Source organism: Malus sylvestris, chromosome 13, assembly GCF_916048215.2.
Source record: "Malus sylvestris chromosome 13, drMalSylv7.2, whole genome shotgun sequence".
In the NCBI taxonomy this organism is placed as follows: domain Eukaryota; kingdom Viridiplantae; phylum Streptophyta; class Magnoliopsida; order Rosales; family Rosaceae; genus Malus; species Malus sylvestris.
In genome coordinates, this window is record NC_062272.1 from 7,980,292 (window position 1) to 8,003,365 (window position 23,074).

A 23,074-nucleotide genomic window follows, 5' to 3' on the forward strand; every position below is an offset into this window, starting at 1 on the left:
TTTTCTCCTCGTTCACCACATGATCCAGACCTAGCTGATTTTATTCAACTTAAAATATTGGATTGAGATAACAAGCGGTGAATTGTCTTAATGGATAAAAAATTTCTCTTCAACTCATTGTGTTTCGAATTCAAAACTCTCTCCCTACTCGCAGCGTAGAATATCCTCTTCAACCCCCTTTTTGGGTTCAAGCTCCCCCTAATTCTATATGGAAACTACGAAAAAACTCAGCTACTAATTTATTTGGGTTTTAACTTACACATGAAGCTAATTTCACTCCTAGTCCTAATTCAATTTTGTAAAAAACATTAACCAAGATTAAGTAAAACGACACGTGACAGATGATTATATGTATTGTGAGTATACCAGAATGACCATACACTAGAGTTTACAGTTGTGAGCGAAAATACTCCCCTGAAACTACCAAGTAATGTTATTCGTACCATGTTTTTATACCACATTTCTATACCACCTTAGGAAAACATGGTATCTGATGTGGATAGTCACATCATTTGAAAAATTTGCAAAACCCAAGGAAATGAAGGAGAAAGACTCCTCGTAAACCACAATCATAATTTAATTAACTAGTTTTTCTTAATTATTATTTTATTAAATAATGAACTAAATTTAAAAATCTGATTAATTCAAATGATGTGGTTGTCCACATCAAATGACACCTGGTATGAAAATGTGATACAAAAACATGCTATGAATAACATTACTCGAAACTACCATCAATATTGACCACGTGGCCGGAGAGGCAGATGCAGAAAAATGGAGCGAAGTTGCGCGTTGGCTTCCGCTCCAAATTAGTGGGCCGAGCAGTTGGGCCTATTATTTTCCATTTTCACTTTCTCTCTCTGTCTCAGCCAATACTTGAAACAGAGAACAGACGGTGAAGTCTAAAATGGCCGGAACTGGAAGAAGAAGCTCTCGGAGCAGAGCCAACTCCTCCAGAGACGGCAATGACGGAGACACAGTTCCTCTCCGACCACCTCCCAATTTGCGGACTCAGAGAGGTGGCAGAGGCAGAAGTCAAACTTCAATCGGAATTTTCAACGTTAATCTCAAAGTCCTGCTAGGGCTCAGCGCGATAGCCTTCTTCGCCATCTTGTATTTGATTAACAACCTCATGAAGCATGTCGAACAAGCTCCGACGCCGAGGGTCGTCACGCCCTTCCCGGCTCCAAAGCTCATGGACCTCCCTCAGGTATTCGATTTTTCTTCGTTGACTATGTAATGCGTGTATTCTGTGAGTTGATTGTGCATTTTTCGGGTTGTGGCAGTTTCAAGGTGAGCACAAAGAGAGCTTGTATTGGGGAACTTATCGGCCGAACGTGTATCTCGGAATCCGGGCTAGGTATGCCTTTTTCATTGCCGATCATAATAATCTTTTTCTTGAATGTTTTGTTTAGAATTCATGTTCATTTAGTTGACATCGTATCGGTTGTGTATTTTCGGGGATTTTGAGCATAAATTTACGTTTTGGTAGTAAGTTTTGTTACTCTTGTCTGTATAACTAGGCACTTGATCAAATTGTTGATCAATATTTGTTTCTTGATGTGCTTGGTCTTGCACTTTATCTCATTTCACTAACATTGACGGATGCATTGTTTTTTCCTTGTGTGTATTTAGACTTTGCGAATGATGTGGTTGTGATTCTAGTTGTTGCACCTTGCAGGACTCCTCGGTCTTTAATTGCCGGGTTAATGTGGATTGGTATAAAGGATGGGAGATATTTCATGCGGCATGTTTGCCAAGATTCTGATGATCTGAGTAAATATGGTTGGGCACAACATGATGGACGTAGTTTTGGACATCAAGTCATTCTTGACCATGACATGAACTTAGCAACAACTTTCTTGAAATCCAAGGGTGAAGACAGTGGCTATGGCGGAGATTGGGCAGTTCAAATTGATGTGCAGAACCGCAAGTAAAAAGCCTGACCTAAATCTGTAACGCTTTTTCTTTATGAAATGAACAGGGTATTGGCATAATGTGAAGTGAATTTAGGATTTAATGGAAGGTGTGAAGAAGATTATACTTACAAGTATGTTGATGTAGTGAAGAGAAATGTGTAGAGTTTCTCTTAATTTTCTGTTGGGAGTTGAGACCCTTCCAAGGAGGTGTGAGGGTTGTGGCATTTTTTGTTTCTAATAGTTGATGGATTTGCCCATGCATTCTTTATGCATGAATCTTTTATTGACTCTTTTCATCATGCCTCATGGTCAGTTCTAAAGGGAATGAGGAAGCTTCACATATCTTTTTCTATTTGGCCGATGAAGATGGAAATACTCTAAATTTAGGTGGAGATACCTTGGACATTCATGAGAACTCTCTCCTTGCATCTGGTTCACGGATGGACGTTGGAAGTTGGCAGCTACATTTAAAATCACTGGTAATGTTATGAAGATATTGTTACAGCAAAGAAAAATAATAATATCTTTTATATTGAAAGAAAATGTCATATGAATTATGATGAGGAAATATATTTCCGTGAACCATTAAGCATTCTTGGTCTACCTCGTTAACTTAAGATCCGTTGAATGCTGCCATAGAGTATCATGGTTTTTGTGGTATTCGTGTTATTAGCTAAAAAATAATTAATAATCCAAACAATTCAATGTCCGCTCCGACCAGGGACAGAGCAAAGATAGGGTTCACATGTGCTAGAGCCAACATCAAAATTAGGAATAAATAGAAAAAAGTAGGAAAAGCTTTAGAACATCAGGGGGAAAAATGGAAAACCCTCTAATAACTTACTCATCCAACCCACCCAGCCCACCCCATCCTAACTTATCCCCACCACAAGGTCACAGTGCACCCCAAACTTATGACTTGCTCTGGCACTTGTTCCACATTATCTGTGTTCTTACTCATTTCTGAGTTGATGTATTGAAGGCTCCAATACTGATCCATTACTTCTCTGTGTTTTCTTTTCAGGAGGATTTGGAAGTTCATTATGCTGGTTTTAAGACGCCTCATATTCACAACTTATCAGATCTTGTTCAGGAAAATCTTGGACTACAAGTATATCACAGTTTCATGACATCATTTTATTATCCAAAAAAAATGAATCAGCTTTTTAATATCTACAATTCTTGCCTTGAATGCCTCGATTTCACTTCCATGTTTTTAGGTAAGGAAGTTTGGTCGACTGCAGCTACCTGACACATCTGAAGATTCTCCAAATATTCTAGTTTTTCAGGTACATTGTGGTAAAGTGTGCTACTTTTTTAGTCTAACTAATCATTAGTCATTAGTTTTCACTCTTGATTTTTCTTTCTCATCCACCTTCTCCTGTGGTTTCCCATTGTTATCCAGATTTCTGCTAGGGCACCTTTCAGGACAGATGTTGCATTCATATCTGGAACTGGTTTGGAAAGTTCAAGAGTAAAAGAACGTGTCAGCAGCCTTACAGGTTCGTCTTCCATTTAATCATGATAGGTAATAATAATAGAAGCATAAGAGGGTTCCACTGAGTACACAAAAGCATATAAGAGAAGCTTGAAAATGTGAAAGACTATAAATTAACCGAGCTCTGTGTCAGACTTCCATTAAGGGACCATGAGGACCGAATAATTGATGTTTCACAATCAAGAACTCAAATGTTGAACCCATTGGCCATTCTTCCAAGTCTTAATGCTTATACTTCCTACAATTTTGGGTTTTGTCAAGAACCAGAAATTAGAATCTTGCTTTCTGCTATTCTTTAATAACTGTGTGTGCATTTCCTGATTTCATGAGTGACTTCCAATTAAATGTTATATTGCCCTTAACTTTTATTAGTTACTCTATGATCAAGGTACCTCACTGACCAATCAACTGAAGGAGAAGCAAAGAGAATTTGACACAAAATTTGAGAAGAGCTTTAGTCTGGTTGACAAGGTACTTTGGAAATCAGTTTCCCAGGATAATGCATTTTGTTACAAACTATTGAATCGGACCTGCTATTTGAATGTCTTGTTGAAAGTGAAATATTTATGTAGTCACACATTTACATGAATTTACACTGAGTATTGCTCTATGATAATACTTTTGATTTTGGATGACATGGTGAAAAAGATTGAGCCAGTCCATCCTGGTAGCTTAATCTGATGACCTAGTCTGCCATTTTCAGTTTTATGTTGTATCTCTATGGAATGTTTGGGAGTCTTTACTGTATTTTGGCTATACAAGGAAAAGCCTTTATGGCATGTCTTGTATTTCAGTAGGATAGTTGCTGATGCTCTACATATGCAGTTACAAACAATGGCATTAAAAATTTCACGAAACTGAGATAGTTATGTGTGCATTATGAGAATTGAAGCTTCATCTAATGTGCTTAGATATAATTGTGCAACAAAAGACTTCTAAACTCGTTGTTACTATGCTTTCAGCTTGATCCTGAATCTATTGTTGCTGGTAAGGCTGCCATAGGAAACTTGTTGGGTGGCATCGGCTACTTCTTTGGCCAGTCAAAAATTGCCGTCTCCGGGGATACGTTCGTAAGTTATTGGTTACCTCTATGTGCTACTGGTCCTCCTTTTAAAAGTTTATACTTTTCCTCTGTTTTCACAATTTTGTTTCTTAAAAGAAAAAGACTTCATTTTCCATTTCCCTCTTTTCCCCCGTAATTTAGGGAAAATAAGATCTCTTAAAGCATCATATGACTAATTGTATAGGTCGTACCCAGTGCACAAGGCTCCCGCTTTACGCAGGGTCTGGGAGAGGTGAATGTCGGCTAGCCTTACCCCCATTTATGGAGAGGCTGCTCCCAAGTCTCGAACCCGAGACCTACCGCTCATGGGCGAAGGCACTTGCCATCGCACCAAGTGCGACCTCTATATGACTAATTGTATGATCACACAAAATTAGATGCTAATGGTTGCTGCTTAACTAAGTGTTAGTGAAATTCACCTCTTTTGCTTCCAAATATGAGCTAGTGTTAGAAGAAAAAACCATGACGTTCATAACATTATTAGAATATGATATCAGTGGGTTTTGATCACAATAACTATTTTCTGAATGGGCCTTAACAGAATAGTTAATTGGAAGTGACCAAATTTATGAAAATTTATGGTCATATCTGTGTGGACATCTGAAAAAATAAAGCCATGGATTTATTTATTATGCTTGGTGAAGATATCAGTGTGGACATCTGACAAAATCATGCGGTTGGCCATTTCCTCTTGCAGTCGGGAAGTCATGATAATTCTATTTCATATTGGCCTGCTGAGCTTTACACAGCTGTTCCAAGTCGTCCCTTTTTTCCAAGGGGATTTTTATGGGATGAAGGTTTTCATCAACTTTTGATCTGGTGAGTTGCCTCATGTTTTTCAGTATGCATGTTACTCCAATTTGTCTCAGTTCAGCTGCTGCCTTTGTAATTTCTTGAAGAATTATAAAGATATAAAAAGTTAAGTACCTTATGTTAGTCTGCTATTGGTCTACTTCTGGAAAATGGAAACTCTTTCATATATGCATCCTTAATATTGAGCAGGCGTTGGGATAAACATATTTCCTTGGACATCATAGGACACTGGTTAGATCTAATGAATATTGATGGATGGATTCCACGTGAGCAAATTTTAGGTGCTGAAGCTCTAAGGTACATTCTTGTTCAAATATGTGTATACCTCAGCTTAGATTTTGTCAGTGTAAGTAGTTTGTGATATTTTTTGTGTGTACCTGCAGTAAAGTCCCAAGTGAATTTGTTACTCAGCTTCCAACAAATGGAAATCCACCAGCTCTGCTTTTGGCGTTGCGTGGTAACTGAATTTTTTTTTTTCTTCACTTAAACCTTTCTGTCCATGGAAAATTGAAAATGTAGTTGTTTCGTGTGATTTTAAGCTAAGGAAAGACTATTTTGTCATCCATGCCCCCAAAAGTGTTAACTTTAGTTGTTCAAGAAACATTATGTCGTGAGACATATGTCTGAACTTTTGACTTCCTAGTTTCTTCCCATATCCCTCAGAATGCATATTGTCTACTTGAAAATTTTGTTGGTTTGCTGTATATATTATTTATGATGTGGTCTGAAAGTTTGCTTCTTCCAGACTTAGTTCATGGCTTAAAGATAAACAAGTTTACTGCTGCTGAAAGCGATGCGATATCTTCGTTCGTAGAACGGGCTTTTGTTCGCCTAGAAGCATGGTTTCAATGGTTCAACACTACCCAATCAGGTATAGAAGGGTTTGTCAATCTTTAGTCTCTGCCATGGGTTTTTCTTTATAGGAGGACAAGGGTCGTGATGCATGCGTTTATGGTCTGCTGTTTTAGTTTTACTGAGCAATATGTTTACTCAAGGGCAAATCTTTGATATGTTTATCGTCTGTTATTGTACTGAGTCCGTGAAATGTGTATATGCATGCATACTTGTGCTTGTATGTGCGTGGTGGACTGTAGCCATGTGTTTGTGTTACCGACTATGATTGTATGAACACAGGGAAGGAAGTGGGAAGCTACTATTGGCATGGGAGAGACAGCACAACAAATAGGGAACTAAACCCAAAGGTTCCGCTTTACAGAATTTCTTACTCTTTTAGACTTGTATTAAACAAAATCTGTTACCTTTTGTTTTAACTTGCAAGAAATGTGGTCTGATTTGGGGCATCATATGCCTGAGTTGCTCAGCTTTGGAACAAATTTAAGTAAAACTTCCTGTTTAAAACACTGCTAGTAAACTGAGATTGTATTATTGCATGTACAGACGCTGTCTTCTGGATTGGATGATTATCCACGTGCTTCCCATCCAAGTGAGGATGAGCGTCACGTAGATCTTAGATGCTGGATGCTACTTGCAGCAGATTGCTTGCATTCCATTGCAGAACTGTTTGAGAAGGAAAATAAATCTGCAAAGGTAAGGCAAACAAATACGTATGGAAACACAACTGTGATTTATCAATTAGTTAACATATAAATTAAATAATGCAGAAATACGGTGCTACAGTTAAGTTACTCTCGGATTTTGAAACTCTGAATCAGGTTCGTTTGTCAATTGTCATTATCATATCTATAGTTTGTTGCAGCATATTCTTCTTGATGCATTTTACTACAATATATATTTCCACGCCATCATTTTGTGTTTGTGTCTAATAACTACATCTTCTTGGTTAATTACTTTTTCACTGTTTGGTTCATTGTATATACAATTATATCTTATACGCTCCTCTTGAACAGATGCACTATGACGATACATATGGAACATATTTTGATTTTGGAAATCATACGGAAAAGGTATGCTACTTGCTTAATCCCTTTTTCTTCTTTTTTGTGATATTTTCACATGGTACATGGGTTTTTTTTTTCACGATTCTAGTTAATATCTTGACATGTGAGTAAATATACTCACAAGAGTCAAGACTGCTTACAAGTGAATAATGATGTTGATGTGGGGACTTAAAGTTTCTTATACCATGGGCTGTCATGTCATAATTGATTTAGATAAATTTTATCGTCGAACAGATGATTTCCTGATGTGTCTAATTATCCGTTACATAAACATCTACAGGTGGATAGCCTTTTAGCTTTTCGGTTACAATAGTTGCATGCTAAAATTGGGCATTGGTTTGATCTTACTAGGTTCGTTTAGTTTGGAAAGAAGTGATAACAGGACACAATTATGCAACCAGAGAGCTCGTGCGGGAGGTATTAGAAAGCCCCAAGTTGAGACTCGTTCCTCACATTGGCCCTATTAGTCTTTTCCCATTCATTGGAAGGATTATACCAGCTGTAAGTTGTGTCATCTGATTGAATAGTCTACCGATTATGCATCTTTATTGTCATGTAACCATAAGACCACTTCTCTCTTGTTTGATGATATAGGATTCAAGGATTTTGGAAAAACAGCTAGACCTTATATCAAATCGGAGCATCTTATGGACAGATTATGGACTCCGCTCTCTTGCCAAAACAAGGTGATCAAGTATACAGATTATGTTAACTGAATTGGTTTTCATGGTAGAATTAATTTTCCCGACTTCTGAGGACCATGTTAATTCGGAAGCACTAAATATTTTCATCTTTTATGTGACAGTTCCGTGTACATGAAACGCAACACAGAGCATGATGCCCCTTACTGGAGGGGTCCAATATGGATGAACATGAACTACATGATTCTATCATCGCTCCATCATTACTCTAGAGGTACACAGCTTACCGCCTCCCGCTATGAAGATTGAAGCATTATTCTTTCTTTTATAACTGTCGTATTGTTTGAATTGTTTCAGTGGATGGACCATATAAAGAAAAAGCGAGAACCATCTACGACGACTTGAGAGGCAATTTGATTAGGTATGTTAAGCCATTTTCTGTCCATGTAATGCTGAATCTGCTATGTTCAATGGATTTAAACATGTTTCCCGTATGTTGCAGAAACGTCGTGAAAAATTATCACAAAACCGGGTTCTTCTGGGAACAATATGATCAGAGGAACGGCAAGGGAAAAGGCGCACGCGTATTCCATGGCTGGACATCTATCGTGTTGTTAATCATGGCAGAAGCTTACTCTAGCTAGTGAGCGCAGCATAGGAAAAATTGATAGTTGGATTCTGATACGTACAAGGCGCAAGGCTCTTTAAAAGCGATAACGTCGAAAATGCCAGAATGAGCAATGTGGTCTAATCTAGTCCGAAAAGAATGGTGATACCGTAGTGATGATTTGGGGCTTCGTGCATTGATAGGAGTTCAATCTACTTTTATCATGTACTTGATTTGGGATTTATTGCTCTCTGTTGTTAATTAACTTGATTGCATTTGATTAATCCGCATCGGATCACTTTGAGAGAGATAGTCTGGCCAAGGCAGAATATAGCCTACACCTTTAAACCATGGCCAGTGGTCTCGTGGAAATGATAGAATTTTAAGTCAAGTATTATCTCTGTTTTAGATTCGTGCCTAAACATAAGTAATTTCCACGTTAAAAGCTTTATGAGGACGTGTGTCATGTAAATATGTTAATTGGAGTGAACTGAAACTTTTTTAGCCATTCCGGACTCCCTTGAAGTTTTAATTCAACTCTTTGGGAATTGAGATACGTCACGCTTCGGAATAAAAACCAAGAATCTCCAAAATTATGAAATTAATCTTTTCACAAAATCTAGTGAGAGAAAAAGCGGAGGCAAAGAAACCAAAAGCAGGCAGAGGCAAAACGTTGAACTGCTGAGCTACACCACTCTCTCTCTCTCTACATTCAACAGCGAGAGAGAAGCAGCATCAGCCAGCGACAATGTTCGGAGCTCAATCTTCGTCGTCACCTTTTGGTACGCCGTCGTCAACCCCCGCCTTCGGGACGCCGTCGTCGACCCCCGCCTTCGGGACGCCGTCGTCGACCCCAGCCTTCGGCACCCCGTCGTCGACCCCGGCCTTTGGGATGCCCTCATCGACCCCGTCGTTCTTTACTCCTTCGGCTCCGGCTCCGGCCTTTGGAACTCCGTCGACGTCTGCATTTTCCACCGGTGGCTTCGGCTCCTTATTCAACACTCCATTCTCTTCTCAAACTCAGCAGCAACAGCAGCAAACGCCGTCGTTTCAGCAGCCTCAGTCTGCTGGCGGCTTTGGGTTTCAGAGCCCGTTCACTACGCCGCAGCAGCCGACGCCCTTCCCTAACTCTCAATTGACGACTCAGATGGCTCCCGTCGCTCCTCTCCCTTTCTCTCTCGCCGATCGCGATATTCAAGTATTGTTTTCCTTTTTGTTATTGATTATTCAGTGCAGAAACCCTAACCCTAGCTTTCAATTTCATTTTGATTTGACGGATTATGGTTTTTTGCGTTAGGCAATTGTTGACGCTTACAAGGACGAGCCTGGAAACCCTAAATATGCTTTTAAGGTTTGTCTTCTAGTTTATTTTTATTGATTTTGTTACAATTTCGAATGCATTGCCTTCCCGCCCATGATATCTATACCTGTCTGTTTGGTTGCTGAGAAAATGGAAGTAAGGTTGCAAAATTATGCTTGTTTTAGAAGGTGCCAAGTGGTGACGTTCATGTTTGATTTAAAACTCTAGATTTTAATATCTCTCTGCTTTTGACGAGCTTAGTTGTGGACTTCCGTATGAGAAATGAATGACTGTCTTGATTTTTGCAGCATTTGCTGTTTAGCGTAACTGATCCGCAGTTCAGGGTGAAGCCTGCTGGTGTATCGGATGTGAGTATATTGTTCCCCTTTTTTATTTACTAGGTTTTACGGGCATTATCTGGTTTGATTTCTTTTCTTTTTTCCGGCTAAGTTTGGAGAATAGTTTGCATTGCCAGATTATGTGGGCAGAGGCTATGGCGAAGCTCGAAGGTCTGGAAAGTACTGACAGGGAACGCCTGTGGCCTCAGCTTGTTCAGGGATTTAAAGATCTCTCTCAACGGCTGAAGGTAATTGTTATTAGTTTGAAGCGTAGCGATATTGTTTAGAGTCTTGTTGGCTGTTTCTTATATTGTTGCTACTTGGAAATAGTACATTTAAGTATTATTTTGAGGGTTTCTTTTAGTTAAAACTTAAAATTCACTAGTTGGTGTTCGATGCAAATTTTGGAGATGTTACAGTCCAGGGGTATTTATGACTCTATGAGTTCTGTGATGGCAGTTACTGACTGAGACTTGGTGAACAATTCTGTAAAATTGTTGATTACCCACCAGAGTTGTTGTCACATATGTGTATAGTTGGATCATTGCTATGATGCAAGTATTGAACTAATATGGGGTTTGAGTAGAAAAAAAAAATTGCGAGAACCAGTTTTGATAGCTGATGAGATGGAGAAAAGGAAAAATGAATTTTAGTTATTGCATGGTGACACCAACTTATGTATTTGGAGAAATTTGTTATCGTTTAGTAATGTGTGATGTTTCAAACTGAGTTCATGCAGCTCCAAGATGAAGTCCTTCTTTCAGATGCTGAGAGATTGCAAATGACCCAAAGCAATGTCAAGATGGTATCACTTATTGTTCAAATGCCCATCTACTTTTACCACAAATTTGAAAATGGTTTCATGCCTTGTATCATTTGCAGCTTCAAAGGCATTTTCAAGCTGATACTCTTCCTTGGATCGAGAGAATGAGACAAAAAGAACAAGGTCTTCAAAGGCGCCTTTTGAGGGTGAGTACACTTTCTGCTATATATATATGAGAAACTGTAAATATTGAGTAAGATGAGTTCTGTAAATATTGAGTAACATGAGTTTCATCATTAGCTTCAAATTTCTAGTCTACCTTGAGCTAAAAACGTCATTTAATGATGAAGGAAAATAAGGTTCACACCTCATTGTCCTTTATTGCCTCTGTTATTTTTAAAGTTGGCTTAGAATAAAATACCATCCTCGCAATGTGGCGTTGTGAGTGACAGTGCTTAACCAACATCCAGAGGTCTGGGTATATGATTGTTGTTTGCTTGGAGGGTTTAAACCGTTCTTGTGCAGGTAGCTTATGCGTTTTGTATTTGCCAAGTGTTTTGACATCTTTGTTTTCTTTTGCTATTCTGAAAGGTGATGAGAATACTGGAGGCACTAGAGGGCAAGGGTTTCCGACTGCCCTTAATGAAAGGTGAAGTAGAATTGGCCGAGAAGTTAGCTGCAGTTACTAGACAGGTACTTCATTACTATGCCCTTCATCCCTTTTCTATGCATCCTACTTGTCATCTGTCATTCGGTGAAGATACTAACAAGCAAATGGATTTGCAGTTGAAAGGATCTGGAGCTGAGCTTACTAGGAGGGTACAAAACCTGCTAACCATATCCCGTGTCCAAGAGAATTCTATTGGTGCGGGTGGTTTAGGTTATCTTCCAGGATCAACCAAAATCCATGAACAGAGTCTCGCTGCTATGCAAGAGGTGAGAGTGGACTAGTTTGGAAAATTTCTATTTCATCTCACCTTCTGAATATTTCGACCCTATCTTATGCACAATATTTGATTTCGGAAAAGAAAACTGTACATATTATCGGCGTTTAAAGGCACACTCCTTTACATAATAACACCAGAATTGGGTAAATGAATTGGTCGTTCTTGTGGAGCAGGTGTTACAACAGCAGACGGAAGCTATTGCGAGACTAGGCAATGTTTTGAAGCGAGATATCCGGGATATGGAGATTATAATGTCAGAGGATACAGAAACAACAGAGAACGGAAGCTAGGACGGAAAGTTTGTTGGTTTGTTTATTGTAATTTGTTTATATTTAAATTATTGCGTTTGATTTAGCTATCAGTGGCAGTGGCCGGCGATAACCCTTGAACCGTTAACAGAGGCTTTGAGTTAAACTATCCAAATCATTTTAGCTGACCACCAGAGACAGAGAGAGATGAGACTCATTTTTCTACCTGCATCATTTGCAACGAACATTAACTCTTATTTGGTAATGGGTATACGTTCCTTGGTCTCTCATCTTGTCAGGCTCCAAAAGTATCATTAGTACTGTTTGAGACTGCTTCAAAAGAACCTGAACCGGCTAAAAGTGTTTTCTAACAACCAAAATCGCTTCTAAGCTCTCTTGTATCGGTACAAGTAGTAACAGTAGGGTTCAAGAAACGAAAATTGAAGACTCCACCGGTAAGTACATTATAAAAGTAGACTGAACTCCGATCAATGCACAAAGCTGAGCTTCGTGCATTGATGAAGTTCGTAACAAAATGCGTTAACCCTAAAGTACTAGTCCGGGCAACAGAACAAACAAATGCAGCTACACACGAGTCCTAAAATCCATTCAATGCTTGAAGTTCAGCAACTGTTTTTAGAGCCTTACGAAGGTCCTCCAACTTTCGGGCACACCTTACAGTTTCACACCTTGATGGTAACACAGCACAAGCAGGGACCGGACAGCTTTACCTCAGAAGTCAGCCACTCGGATCCTGGTGCTGCATTTGGATCGTACAACAAAGTACGATAACCAGGATCCTCCTCGAGTGAAAACAACAGAAGTTTGTCATCCAGTATCCCAAATCGGAGCTTGATGCTTGTGCTTCCTGTCAACGGAATCTGCACCATCTCCCAGGAATTGTCGTCAGGGTTGTAAATTGAAAGTTTCCGCTGGTTCCTCCACTCCAAACAGAACAGCTTCTTTTCCAGCACAGCATGAGCAGTGACCATGACACAACCATTCTTCTTCATCTCACCCCAAGTGTGACTCTCAGGGTCGTAGACATCAACAAACTTTGAATTTCCAATAGTGAAGCTTGACCTTCCGCCCATAACATACAGCTTTCCTTCAAATCCACAGGCAAAGCAACCATATCGAGGACGGCGAATACTGCTTATCAGGGTCCAAGTATCGGTGTCAGGATTGTACACCTCGGCACTGGATAGACTGCTGCCATCTATACCGTATCCCCCAACAGCGTAAATCATACCACTTAGTTCTGCACAAGCAAAGTCATGTCGAGCAACATTCATGTTTGCCAATTTGCCCCACCTACAATTACGAAAGAACTATAAGATTGCATTTATATATTACGAAGTTAAGCTTGTGCGAGGAACCATTTAACATACAGCATTTGTTAAATTCCAATCATGCCGGTGAAATTAAGTAGCCAATGTAAGGAAAAATACGGGACATTCTTAAACTTTACGAAGGGTTAGCACAAAGGAAATTAAAGGAAGAGACTAATCACTGAAAATGGACACAAAACAAACCTGTTGAGGCAAGAATCGTATTGGTACACATCTTCTGATGCAACGGTGGTCCCGGGAATTGCAGAATATCCACCAACGACAAGAAGCTTTCCATTAAGAATCGCCACCCCAAATCCAAATTTTGTTGGACCAGGCATGGGAGGAAGAACATGGTGCTTATGTCCATGGCAATCTAAAACCTCCCACTGGTTTTCCTTTCCTTCGGAATCGGTTGTCAAAACATAGAGCCACTCCTCAAGCAACCCAGCTAATTGCCGCACAGTGATAAGTTCTTTGCTTTGAAGAAAATACCTCCATTTCTTACACACGCCACCCATAGCAGGGAAGTCTGAATGAGGAACAAGCGCTAGACAATATTTTGCTACGTCATCTGGCAGTCCCGGCAGGATGGGGCTCTCAGAATCATCTACCTCCAGAGAAGTCAAACTGCGATAGCTTTTTGCACCAATTGGTGCATCTTGCTTGACCAAATTCGATCGGCACATATTTGGATCTATAAATCTCCTCTTTTCAGTCACAAAAGCCAGAATTTTGTAGATTGAGAAGCTAGTTACGTCAGGGGAGATGCAGGTTATCTCACCTATGATCACTTAGGTATCTCCCAAAAATGCGTATTCTTCTTTAACAGCAGACTTTTGAGTAAAGGAATTCATGATATCCGTCACCTATAGGAATTTTACAAGACCAAGGCATAAAATATGTCGCAGAACGCACCACACAAGCAGTATACGCTGGCAATTTTCTGTGTTTTGTCCAGTCGGGTCCAAATTCCATAACAATAGTTCTGCTCCCAAAGTAGTTGCTCCCTAACTTATTTCTTGCTCCACACATTGCCCAAGTATCTGCATATCGTCGAGCAAACTTAGTGGATCCTCGTTTTAAGTAAAGGAACAAAAACGATAAACATTCTATCTGCAGTTGAGGAATAACCGAGTAAGACCTAGTTTGGGAGTGAGGTGCTTAAAAAAAAAGCACCCATGAAAAAAAGCTGTGAGGGTTTTAGGTGTTTGGTAAACTGAAAAAAAATAGCTTATTTTGGAAGCTGCTGTGAGAATAAGCTGAATCAAAGGAAAAAGCTGAAGCTGCTATTTGCAGCTTTGGAAAATTGGTTTTTTTTCAAAGCACACGGAGCTACAATGCTTCTTTAATGAAAAGACCCACTATTAGACTGCTTTTTTTTCCAAAAGCATTTTTACAAAAAAGTTTACCAAACACCCTGCTGATTTATTTCACAGCCGCTTATTCTCACAGCACAGCTGCTTATTTTCACAGCAGCTTTTTTTCAAAGCACAGCAATACCAAACCAACCCTAAGATAGGTCGGAAGAAATCATACCAGTCAATGCCATATACTAGGCAGGTTTTAGCCCCCAGTAACTTCCATAACATGTCCAGGTTGATAATCACCTGAATGAATCACAAATGAGTCAAAAAATTCAACTCAAAGATAACACCATACAAGCACTTCAAACAATAAGGCAGTGATCGGGGATTCAGATAGCAGCAACCGAAAATTCAATTAAACAAACTATACTACACAATTACGCATTAAGGGAATACAATTCAGTTTTCCTAATCGAATATTTCATACTTTGTTGTATCCTGGAAGTGATTTGCTAAATAACCCTTTAGCAAACTCATTCAAGTGGGGGCAAATAACACTTTAAGGAAACGATTCAAGTCGTACCTCAAAGTCATCCTTCGGATTATTCTCCATAATTCTACATTTACTCTAACAGCATCACTTTCCGGGGAATGTAAGAACAAGACCAAAATTAACCATTTGTCACTTTAACCTTGAAAAAACTTGTAGAACAAAGACATGAACACCTAAGATTGATACGAGTGATGAGCAGATCAATTACCGGTCTTCATAGTAATGGCCGGCAGCGGAAATATTTCAGACCGGCCAACGAAGAAACCTACCCATCCACGTTGTTTAGCTAATTAGATTCAAAAGTTGTTAAACCAAAACCAAATTTATAGTGAAAGCTAGTGGTTCCGCCAGATCTAACATCCTTGCCCGGATACAACAAAAATGGATCACAGATAACCAGATCTATATAAAAACCATCAACTGAAATCTCACACCAACAAAAAAGATATAGCCAAGAAATGTGTGCACATCTGCACAAATTTCTGCTCCTGGAAGCTTAAACCGCTCTAATTACATCATAAAAGCTATAAGCCAAGGGTTTAAGATTCACACTCTCAACAAAAATCTGAATGAAATCTTAATACACCAAATCAACAAATATGTTGGTTTGGGTTGGCTAAGCTAAGCTGCGATTAGTGAAACATAATCATGCATAATTAAAGCATAAACTATATGCAGACCTGGCAGTAATCATATTGGCTAAACCAGTGTGCTCTCCAAAATCTTCTCCAGTAATTTAGATTAGATTAGAATAACGCTCGAATTGAAAACAACATAAACTTAATCCAAAAGAGAAAATGGAAGGTGAACCTGATTAGGAAATGTCGAAAACAAGAGCATATATAGAGCAAAAGTAGGAATGTAAATCTGAGATTAACAGAAAGGATTAACGAAGATTACCTAAAATAGAAGGGGATTATCCGAAAAAGTATTGCGGAAAATTGGAGAGAAATTAGAACGTGTGGAGAAGGAGGCTAAAATTAGAAACAATCAGAATTTTTTATTAGGTGATTGAGAGAGCGGAAGGAGAGGAGTTTTATAGGACCCGAAATGCACGGGAAAAGGATTAAAGTTTGAACTGACAAAAAAGCCCCGACCACGCCAGGGTTCGGAAACAGACCCAACAGGAGGATTCTTTTGGTGTGGATTCTGAAGATTTATGAAGCGTGTCCGTTCATTGTATATCTTGCGACTATTTTTTTGTCAAGTATTATTTATGTATTTTTAAATAAATATATTTAAAATGATTTATAATTGCACGATGGACGATGAAATGATACAATTCACAAATTTCTAAAATCCTCACAAAAAAAATCCAAGGAGGATCCGAACTCAAAACAAAGGGGGAAAATATAAAAAAATTATTTATTATTTATCGCGTAATCTTTTATTTAGTTTTATTTGATTGTCGGGAATGGAGTGGGGTAATTCTAAGGCGTATTGACTCGGAGATTGGTTTGTGTGTGAATGATCTGAGCGGAGCAGTACCGAGGTCAACGGAGTCGGAAATTTAAAGGTCAACGCAGTCAGTCGTGAAGATAAGTGATGGACGCCTCATATGCTCAGAAGCACTTTTGGATTGATACGAGAAAAAAGAATAATCTATACAATATTTAATTTTTTGGATTTTCCTTCTTTTTTGTGAATTATTTCAGAAGACAAAAATGTGTGGACATTTGTGGGAAGATGGGATAGAACGGTAAAGTTCAAAAGGAAAGATGGGGCAATCTGACCTTGTTGATATACCAATTAGAATTGAAATAAAATATAATTACATAAAAATAAATTTTTTTTTTTACAATTTTAATTTATATATTAATATTCAATTAATTTTTTGGAACCTAGTTACATTAGCACATAACAGATTTTTTCACAAATGTATAATGGAATTATCACATTGATTTGCAATATCCTTTTACAAATGATCGATTTTCAATTTCAAAAACTCTCTTGATTGAGATAGGTCAATTCCAAGGGTTGTTTGTTATAGAACCCCTAAAAACATACTATCTACTAGTATTAGCAGTGTAATTGAAGAAGAATGTCCATACAACGAGAATCCTTAACGTAGTTAAGGTTTTCTTGTGTACATGTAATAGTGGTGTTGAATTGTAAGTTGCACTTACATTGCCATAAGTTTATCTCGTATTTTTGTGGCTTGTATTATTTTGTTATTTCTTTTTTCCTTCTTATGCGTTTCGTGTGATTTATACTCTTGACCTTGTGTTTTGTATTTTTTCAATTTTCCCTCCTTTTTCTTTTTTTTTTTTCTTTTTTTTGGAAGAAAACCAAGGCCGAAGCCGAAAACAGCAGGAGAGCCAACGAATGGCGAACACCAAACAGGCACAAAGAGAAAGAAAACGATGGAAGGGGATACAAACAAGCAGACACTGCAACCAGGTTGAGTGTCTCCCCAACCACCGCAACAGCAACTCACGGCGGACAAGGAAGCCCATCCTTATTCAGAACATGCACCAACGAAGATGGGGGTCTGTCAACCCAAACCCGATCACACATCTCCGGACAGCCAACCGATGCAAGATAATCCGCTGAAGAGTTGGCTGATCTTGGAACCCAAGACCAACGACAGAACTGGAAAGCTTCACACAATTGCTTGACCCTTGCCAAGATAGGAAAAGCCTCCCAACTACCAGAATCCAAAGCGCCAGAGAGACAAGAAATGGATTCACGGGAATCCGATTCCAAAATGACCGAGCTACAACCCATTGAGGAACCCAATTCACAGCCACGCAGTAACGCAAAAGCTTCAGCCGCAGCAACATTAGGGGACAAAATAGCATACCTTGCAGTCGCCACAAAACTCCCTTCATCCGCACGCAGGACCACCGCAACAAAACCCATTTTAGACTCCTTAGACCAGCTAGCATCAACATTGATTTTAATGAAATGAGATGTTAGAGGGATCCACTGAGAAACCAAAACCTGCCGAGCTGGAACCACCAATCTCCTGACCTTCGAAAAACTCCCGGCCTCCCAGTAAGACCCGACAGCAAAGGCAACCTCCCGCAAAACAGAAATAGGATTAATGGGAACCTGATTAAAAACAAAGTTGCACCGAGCTTTCCAAATACTCCAACAAGTGAACGCAACATAAGAATGAATCCATTGCACATCAGCTGAGGACCCAAGATGAAGAGAGAACACAGCCTGCAACCAGCTCGCCCACGAAGGAATACCATCCCTAGCCACACGATAATTAAGAGCACCACCAAACCAAATAGCTGCTACCTACGGACACTGGAGGAATAAATGTTCCACAGATTCATCCTGGCAGAGACAAATGGGACACACTGGGGAATGGGAAGAATGTCGACGGAAAAGCACCGCACTAGTGGGCAGAGCATTGTGCAAGGATAACCAAAAGAAATGGCGGAGCTTATGAGGCCCTCTCAATTGCTAGACCACGCGCCACAACTGCCTCGGAACTAAACGAGCACCAAGCTGGCGATGATCCCGGGACCCAATAGACCTAGACTGCAGCCAATGATAGCCCGAACGAATTGAGTACTGCCCAGACGATCCTTCCGACTAAGATCACCAAGAGGGGTAAGACTGATAGCCCGTTGTTCCACCTCCGAAATAAACTCCTGTAAAAAACTAATATCCCACGCATGTGATTCAGGCCGAATAAGAGACTGAACCCGCAAGCTGGGAGTAACCGCAACCTCTCCAAGCGGTAATGGATGCCCCACAGGTAAGGATGGGAGCCATCGGTCCACCCAGACACGCACATCCGCACCACTCATGATTTGCCAATGATAACCATTCCTTAAAACCTCTCGACCAACCAAAATACTACTCCAAGCCCAAGAAGCCCTCCCGCTTTTTTTGGCATCCCAAAAAGAACAGTGCGGAAAATAACGAGCCTTAAGGACTCGAGCCCAGAGGGAATTCGGATCAGTGATCAACCGCCAACACTGCTTAGCCAACAAAGCGTCATTAAATTCACTGAAATTCCGAAAACCCAAACCTCCCATCGTCTTCGGAAGACCAAGAACAGCCTTAGAAACCCAATGTGTCTTCCGCCTGTCCCCAAGACTACCCCACCAGAAACCCGCCACCAAAGCATCCAATTCCTAACAGACAATTGCTGGAAATTTAAAAATGTGCATCGGGTAGGCAGGAATAGCTTGAACAACTGCCTTAATCAAGACTTCTTTCCCAACTCGGGATAAAGTATTTATTTCAGTCCAACCGATGAGTACTTCCCCACTGTTTGTTTTGGATGGCAAATATGATGACTAATCGGGCCACTGCTTTTTTTGGGAGCGATTCTTGGAAGCACTTTGAAAGTATTTGTCATAATTCAGTAACCATGCCTTCTCAAAATCACTCTTAAACAGCTCTTATTTATAAGTATATTGGATTCAACATAATGCTAAGTATGTACAAAAACTCAAACCTATATATAAATCAATGAAGATTCTAGTATACTTTGTTGTGCAACATTCATCGAATGAATGAAATGTTAGATGTACGGTCAATAATCCAATGTTTTACTGAAAAAATCCCGTAAATCAAAGACTTAATGTGAACAAATCTTTGAAAATGCATGACACCTAATTAATATGACCCCATATCATCATTATTTCATTCAAAACAAACGTGTTTATCACATCATAAAAATCATAGCTACCACATAAATTGGAGAGAAAATGTTGATTAATGATATAAGCCTTCTACAAAAGGTCACTAACTTCATGTCTTAAACGTGTGAATTTAAGTACTTTGACAGATTTTCATTGGTAGGTAATCAAGAACACTCACTTAGTAATCATGGTTACCATCTTTACGTTTCTTATTTAGTGACTATGCTCAAATTTTGGACATTTCACCTTCGAATTCTCCCTCTCATTGATGATAAACAAAATAAAAGATACAATAAAACTTCTAGAGTAACACTCTATAAAAAAATAACTTCCTTAAAGTCTTAAAAAAATTTCGATCTCAACTTGGGACCAGTTTTTTATAGGAATAACTCCATTTTCTTGGTCCCATCTTAAAAAACACATCTTAAAAAATAACTTCCGTACTGTTATCTCAGGAATCCTATTTAATTATACCTCTATTAAGTAATAACCTCTTTTAAAGTTATAAAATTGATTTGATTCCAACTTTTAACTTAATAAAAGTTACCATATATGGTTGATAACCAGTTACTCTTACCATGCACGAATCACAAAATGCCACTCAAACATATCACTTCATCGCATGTTTTTTTCCAGTCCAAAAATTTGAGGAGGGCACATTGATTGGCGAAACTGGGTTTGACTTTAGAGTATCTACTGATTTGGTTTGAGAAATTTTCTAATGTAATTATAAATCTTATTTTTTAGGATAGTACATCTTAAAAAATAACTTCCGTACTATCATCTCAAGAATCCTATTTAATTATACCTTTATTAAGTAATAACCTCTTTTAAAGTTATAAAATTGATTTGATTCGAACTTTTAACTTAATAAAAGTTACCATATATGGTTGATAACCAGTTACTCTTACCATGCACGAATCACAAAATGCCACTCAAACATATCACTTCATCGCATGTTTTTTTCTAGTCCAAAAATTTGAGGAGGGCACATTGACTGGCGAAACTGGGTTTAACTTTAGATTATCTACTGATTTGGTTTGAGAAATTTTCTAATGTAATTATAAATCTTATTTTTTAGGATAGTACATCTTAAAAAATAACTTCCGTACTGTCATCTCAGGAATCCTATTTAATTATACCTCTATTAAGTAATAACCTCTTTTAAAGTTATAAAATTGATTTGATTCGAACTTTTAACTTAATAAAAGTTACCATATATGTCACAGCCCGTCCCGAAATTCATTTATCAGTGAGGTCAAATGACAGTTTTATCATTGGACGGGAAATTGTAGTGTGTATGTGTGACATATTGAGACTTAGAGTTTATTGTGTGGTTTTGAGATTTGTGACCACGTGGACCACACACACACACACCATGCTCACTCCCTCTCTCTTCCTTCCCGTGCCCTCATCTCTCTCGGACTCACTCTCTCTCTCTCTTCTTCCTCGTATGGACCAAGCTTGAAGTGAGCTTCCCAGTCACATATCGAAGATTCTAAAGGCACCATTGCATTCCTCGTGCCATTTCGAGTTGGTTGATACCCATTTCAGGTAAGGATTCATTCGAAATCTCGAGAACCCGAAACTCTTTTTCATGCATTATTCATGTGGACGTAAAACCTTGTGTTTCAGAAGATTTCAAGCTCACATGGAGCTTTAGGAGGTCCTAAGGAAGCTCGGGGTAGTTCGTTGGAAGAGTTTGGACGTCGGAGGGCCGAGATCGAAGGTTTTCAAAGTTGACCGGATTATCGAGCTTTCTCAGGTAAAATCTAGTAGATTTTAAAGCTTAAAAATGGTATAACGTGATTCTACATGTTGTTAGCTTTCCAATGGTTCAAATTTCATGAAAAATGGTTGAAAAACGAGTGAGAATAGTAGGTTTAAAGTTTTACCCAGTTTCCAAGCGACTGGCGACTCGCCGGAGAAGATGACGACATATTTCGTCAGTTTGGACGAAATATGTTGACACCGTTAGTCAGTTTTAACATAATCTATTAGGTTTTAACGGAATATTCCCTAACGGTGGTTAGGGAATCCGTCAGGTTTGGCCGTGCATGGGGGCGCGTTTCGCCGTGCTCTTAAAAATTTATGCAAAAATTTGGGGATGATCCTGAGGTTGTGTAGGTCACTATAGTATATTCATATACCCATTTTGAGCAATGTATGAGAAGTTATTAGCTAGTTTTGTCTATGTGCTTTAAAATAACGTTTTTATAGTTAATTCACATATAGGTGAGACTTATCCCGAGGACGAGCGTATCCACGGGCGACTCGGGGGTTACGACCCGTCGACATACCAGTGAGTGAGCTTTTGTTTTTAGTATATGTTTATATACTTGATATTTTCTCATAAAAATATGTCTAAATGATAATATGCCATACATGCCATGCATATACTATTATGTTTCGTGTATGAATTGGTGTGTGATACCTTATATATATATATATAAATGTGGTGCTGTGGAGGCACAGGTAAGTTCAGGTACGTTATGTTTGGTTATGTGAATCATCGATGATGTGATATGTGATTGAATAATGTTGAGCTCATAAAATTGCACCTAGGGTGATTGTGATTTAGCCAGAGATATGAAGTACATGCCTGTTTATTTATGTCACCTCCCACACTACATGCTCATATTTGATCCAACTTACGTGCACAGTCTTGTCGTACAGACCTTATTTATGGTTCTGACTCGTAGGTGACTAGCGATTTATCGCCCAGCTATTATGAGAGTGTAAAACTGAGCATAACTATATTACACCCAATCTTGTCGTATAGACCTTTTTAGGGGTTCCGACTTCTGTGCAGTATATTGCCGTATAGGTCATTGTAGTGACTCCAGCTAGATTGACTTTGAGCTATGAATACAGCCGTACAGGCTACCACAGAGGTTCCGGCTAACATATCATATTCTATGAATTTATTCTTACCTGAATTGCTCACTATGTTATATATTAGAATATGATTATGTGAAGCATGAATTGAATTGATATGAATTTGTTTATACCATATTTAGATCTCGTACAAATACTCGGGGGACTTAAATGTAATTATGTAATAAAGGAATGGGCAAATATGTAATAAGTGAGGAGCTTTTATTCTATAAAATGACTCATCACCCTCACAATTAGGAGAGGCCATTTCTTAGGCCATGGGAAGAGTTCTCTCACCCTCAAAAGCTTTCTCCCTCACTCCCCTCACTTCTCAGAGAAA

General features: G+C 39.0%; 3 protein-coding genes across 5 annotated transcripts; 2 read left to right on the forward strand and 1 right to left on the reverse strand.

Annotated features, from left to right (window-relative positions):
• The first annotated feature begins 851 nt into the window (after positions 1-851).
• LOC126596980 (mannosyl-oligosaccharide glucosidase GCS1-like) lies at positions 852-8,851 on the forward strand. Its single transcript, XM_050263708.1, has 22 exons — positions 852-1,210; positions 1,287-1,360; positions 1,682-1,933; positions 2,233-2,398; positions 2,944-3,030; positions 3,140-3,208; positions 3,325-3,421; positions 3,806-3,888; positions 4,380-4,487; positions 5,178-5,299; positions 5,483-5,590; positions 5,677-5,750; positions 6,039-6,164; positions 6,428-6,495; positions 6,692-6,841; positions 6,916-6,966; positions 7,162-7,218; positions 7,564-7,713; positions 7,807-7,898; positions 8,018-8,127; positions 8,211-8,274; positions 8,356-8,851. Exons 1-22 carry the CDS (start codon positions 908-910, stop codon positions 8,495-8,497), a joined length of 2,553 nt encoding a protein of 850 aa, XP_050119665.1. The 5' UTR covers positions 852-907; the 3' UTR covers positions 8,498-8,851.
• Positions 8,852-9,004: 153 nt separating this feature from the next.
• Positions 9,005-12,346, forward strand: LOC126596985 (nuclear pore complex protein NUP54-like). The gene is made up of 9 exons (XM_050263715.1): positions 9,005-9,658; positions 9,758-9,811; positions 10,069-10,128; positions 10,236-10,346; positions 10,838-10,903; positions 10,981-11,067; positions 11,453-11,554; positions 11,648-11,797; positions 11,982-12,346. The coding sequence occupies exons 1-9, from the start codon at positions 9,209-9,211 to the stop codon at positions 12,096-12,098; spliced, it is 1,197 nt and encodes a 398-aa protein (XP_050119672.1). The 5' UTR covers positions 9,005-9,208; the 3' UTR covers positions 12,099-12,346.
• Positions 12,347-12,419: 73 nt separating this feature from the next.
• On the reverse strand, positions 12,420-16,306 carry LOC126596986 (F-box/kelch-repeat protein At1g67480-like). Of its 3 annotated transcripts, none has more exons than XM_050263716.1 (4): positions 16,148-16,306; positions 14,927-14,997; positions 13,592-14,433; positions 12,420-13,370 (listed from the first exon to the last, which is right to left on the reverse strand). In XM_050263716.1, the coding sequence occupies exons 3-4, from the start codon at positions 14,074-14,076 to the stop codon at positions 12,740-12,742; spliced, it is 1,116 nt and encodes a 371-aa protein (XP_050119673.1). In that variant the 5' UTR covers positions 14,077-14,433; positions 14,927-14,997; positions 16,148-16,306; the 3' UTR covers positions 12,420-12,739. The 3 variants fall into 3 exon arrangements, with proteins under 3 accessions (XP_050119673.1, XP_050119674.1, XP_050119675.1); XM_050263717.1 differs by lacking the exon at positions 16,148-16,306 and adding an exon at positions 15,928-16,104; XM_050263718.1 differs by lacking the exon at positions 16,148-16,306 and adding an exon at positions 15,456-15,885.
• Between the last annotated feature and the right edge of the window lie 6,768 nt (positions 16,307-23,074).

Coding starts and splice junctions, on each gene's coding strand:
- LOC126596985 (XM_050263715.1), top strand. CDS start 9,209: ATGTTCGGAGCTCAATCTTCGTCGTCACCTTTTGGTACGCCGTCGTCA. Junction 10,347..10,837: donor ATCTCTCTCAACGGCTGAAG/GTAATTGTTATT, acceptor GAGTTCATGCAG/CTCCAAGATGAAGTCCTTCT. Junction 10,904..10,980: donor CCCAAAGCAATGTCAAGATG/GTATCACTTATT, acceptor TATCATTTGCAG/CTTCAAAGGCATTTTCAAGC.
- LOC126596986 (XM_050263716.1), bottom strand. CDS start 14,076: ATGTGCCGATCGAATTTGGTCAAGCAAGATGCACCAATTGGTGCAAAA. Junction 13,371..13,591: donor TACGATTCTTGCCTCAACAG/GTTTGTTTTGTG, acceptor TCGTAATTGTAG/GTGGGGCAAATTGGCAAACA.
- LOC126596980 (XM_050263708.1), top strand. CDS start 908: ATGGCCGGAACTGGAAGAAGAAGCTCTCGGAGCAGAGCCAACTCCTCC. Junction 3,889..4,379: donor GCTTTAGTCTGGTTGACAAG/GTACTTTGGAAA, acceptor CTATGCTTTCAG/CTTGATCCTGAATCTATTGT. Junction 5,300..5,482: donor TTTCATCAACTTTTGATCTG/GTGAGTTGCCTC, acceptor AATATTGAGCAG/GCGTTGGGATAAACATATTT.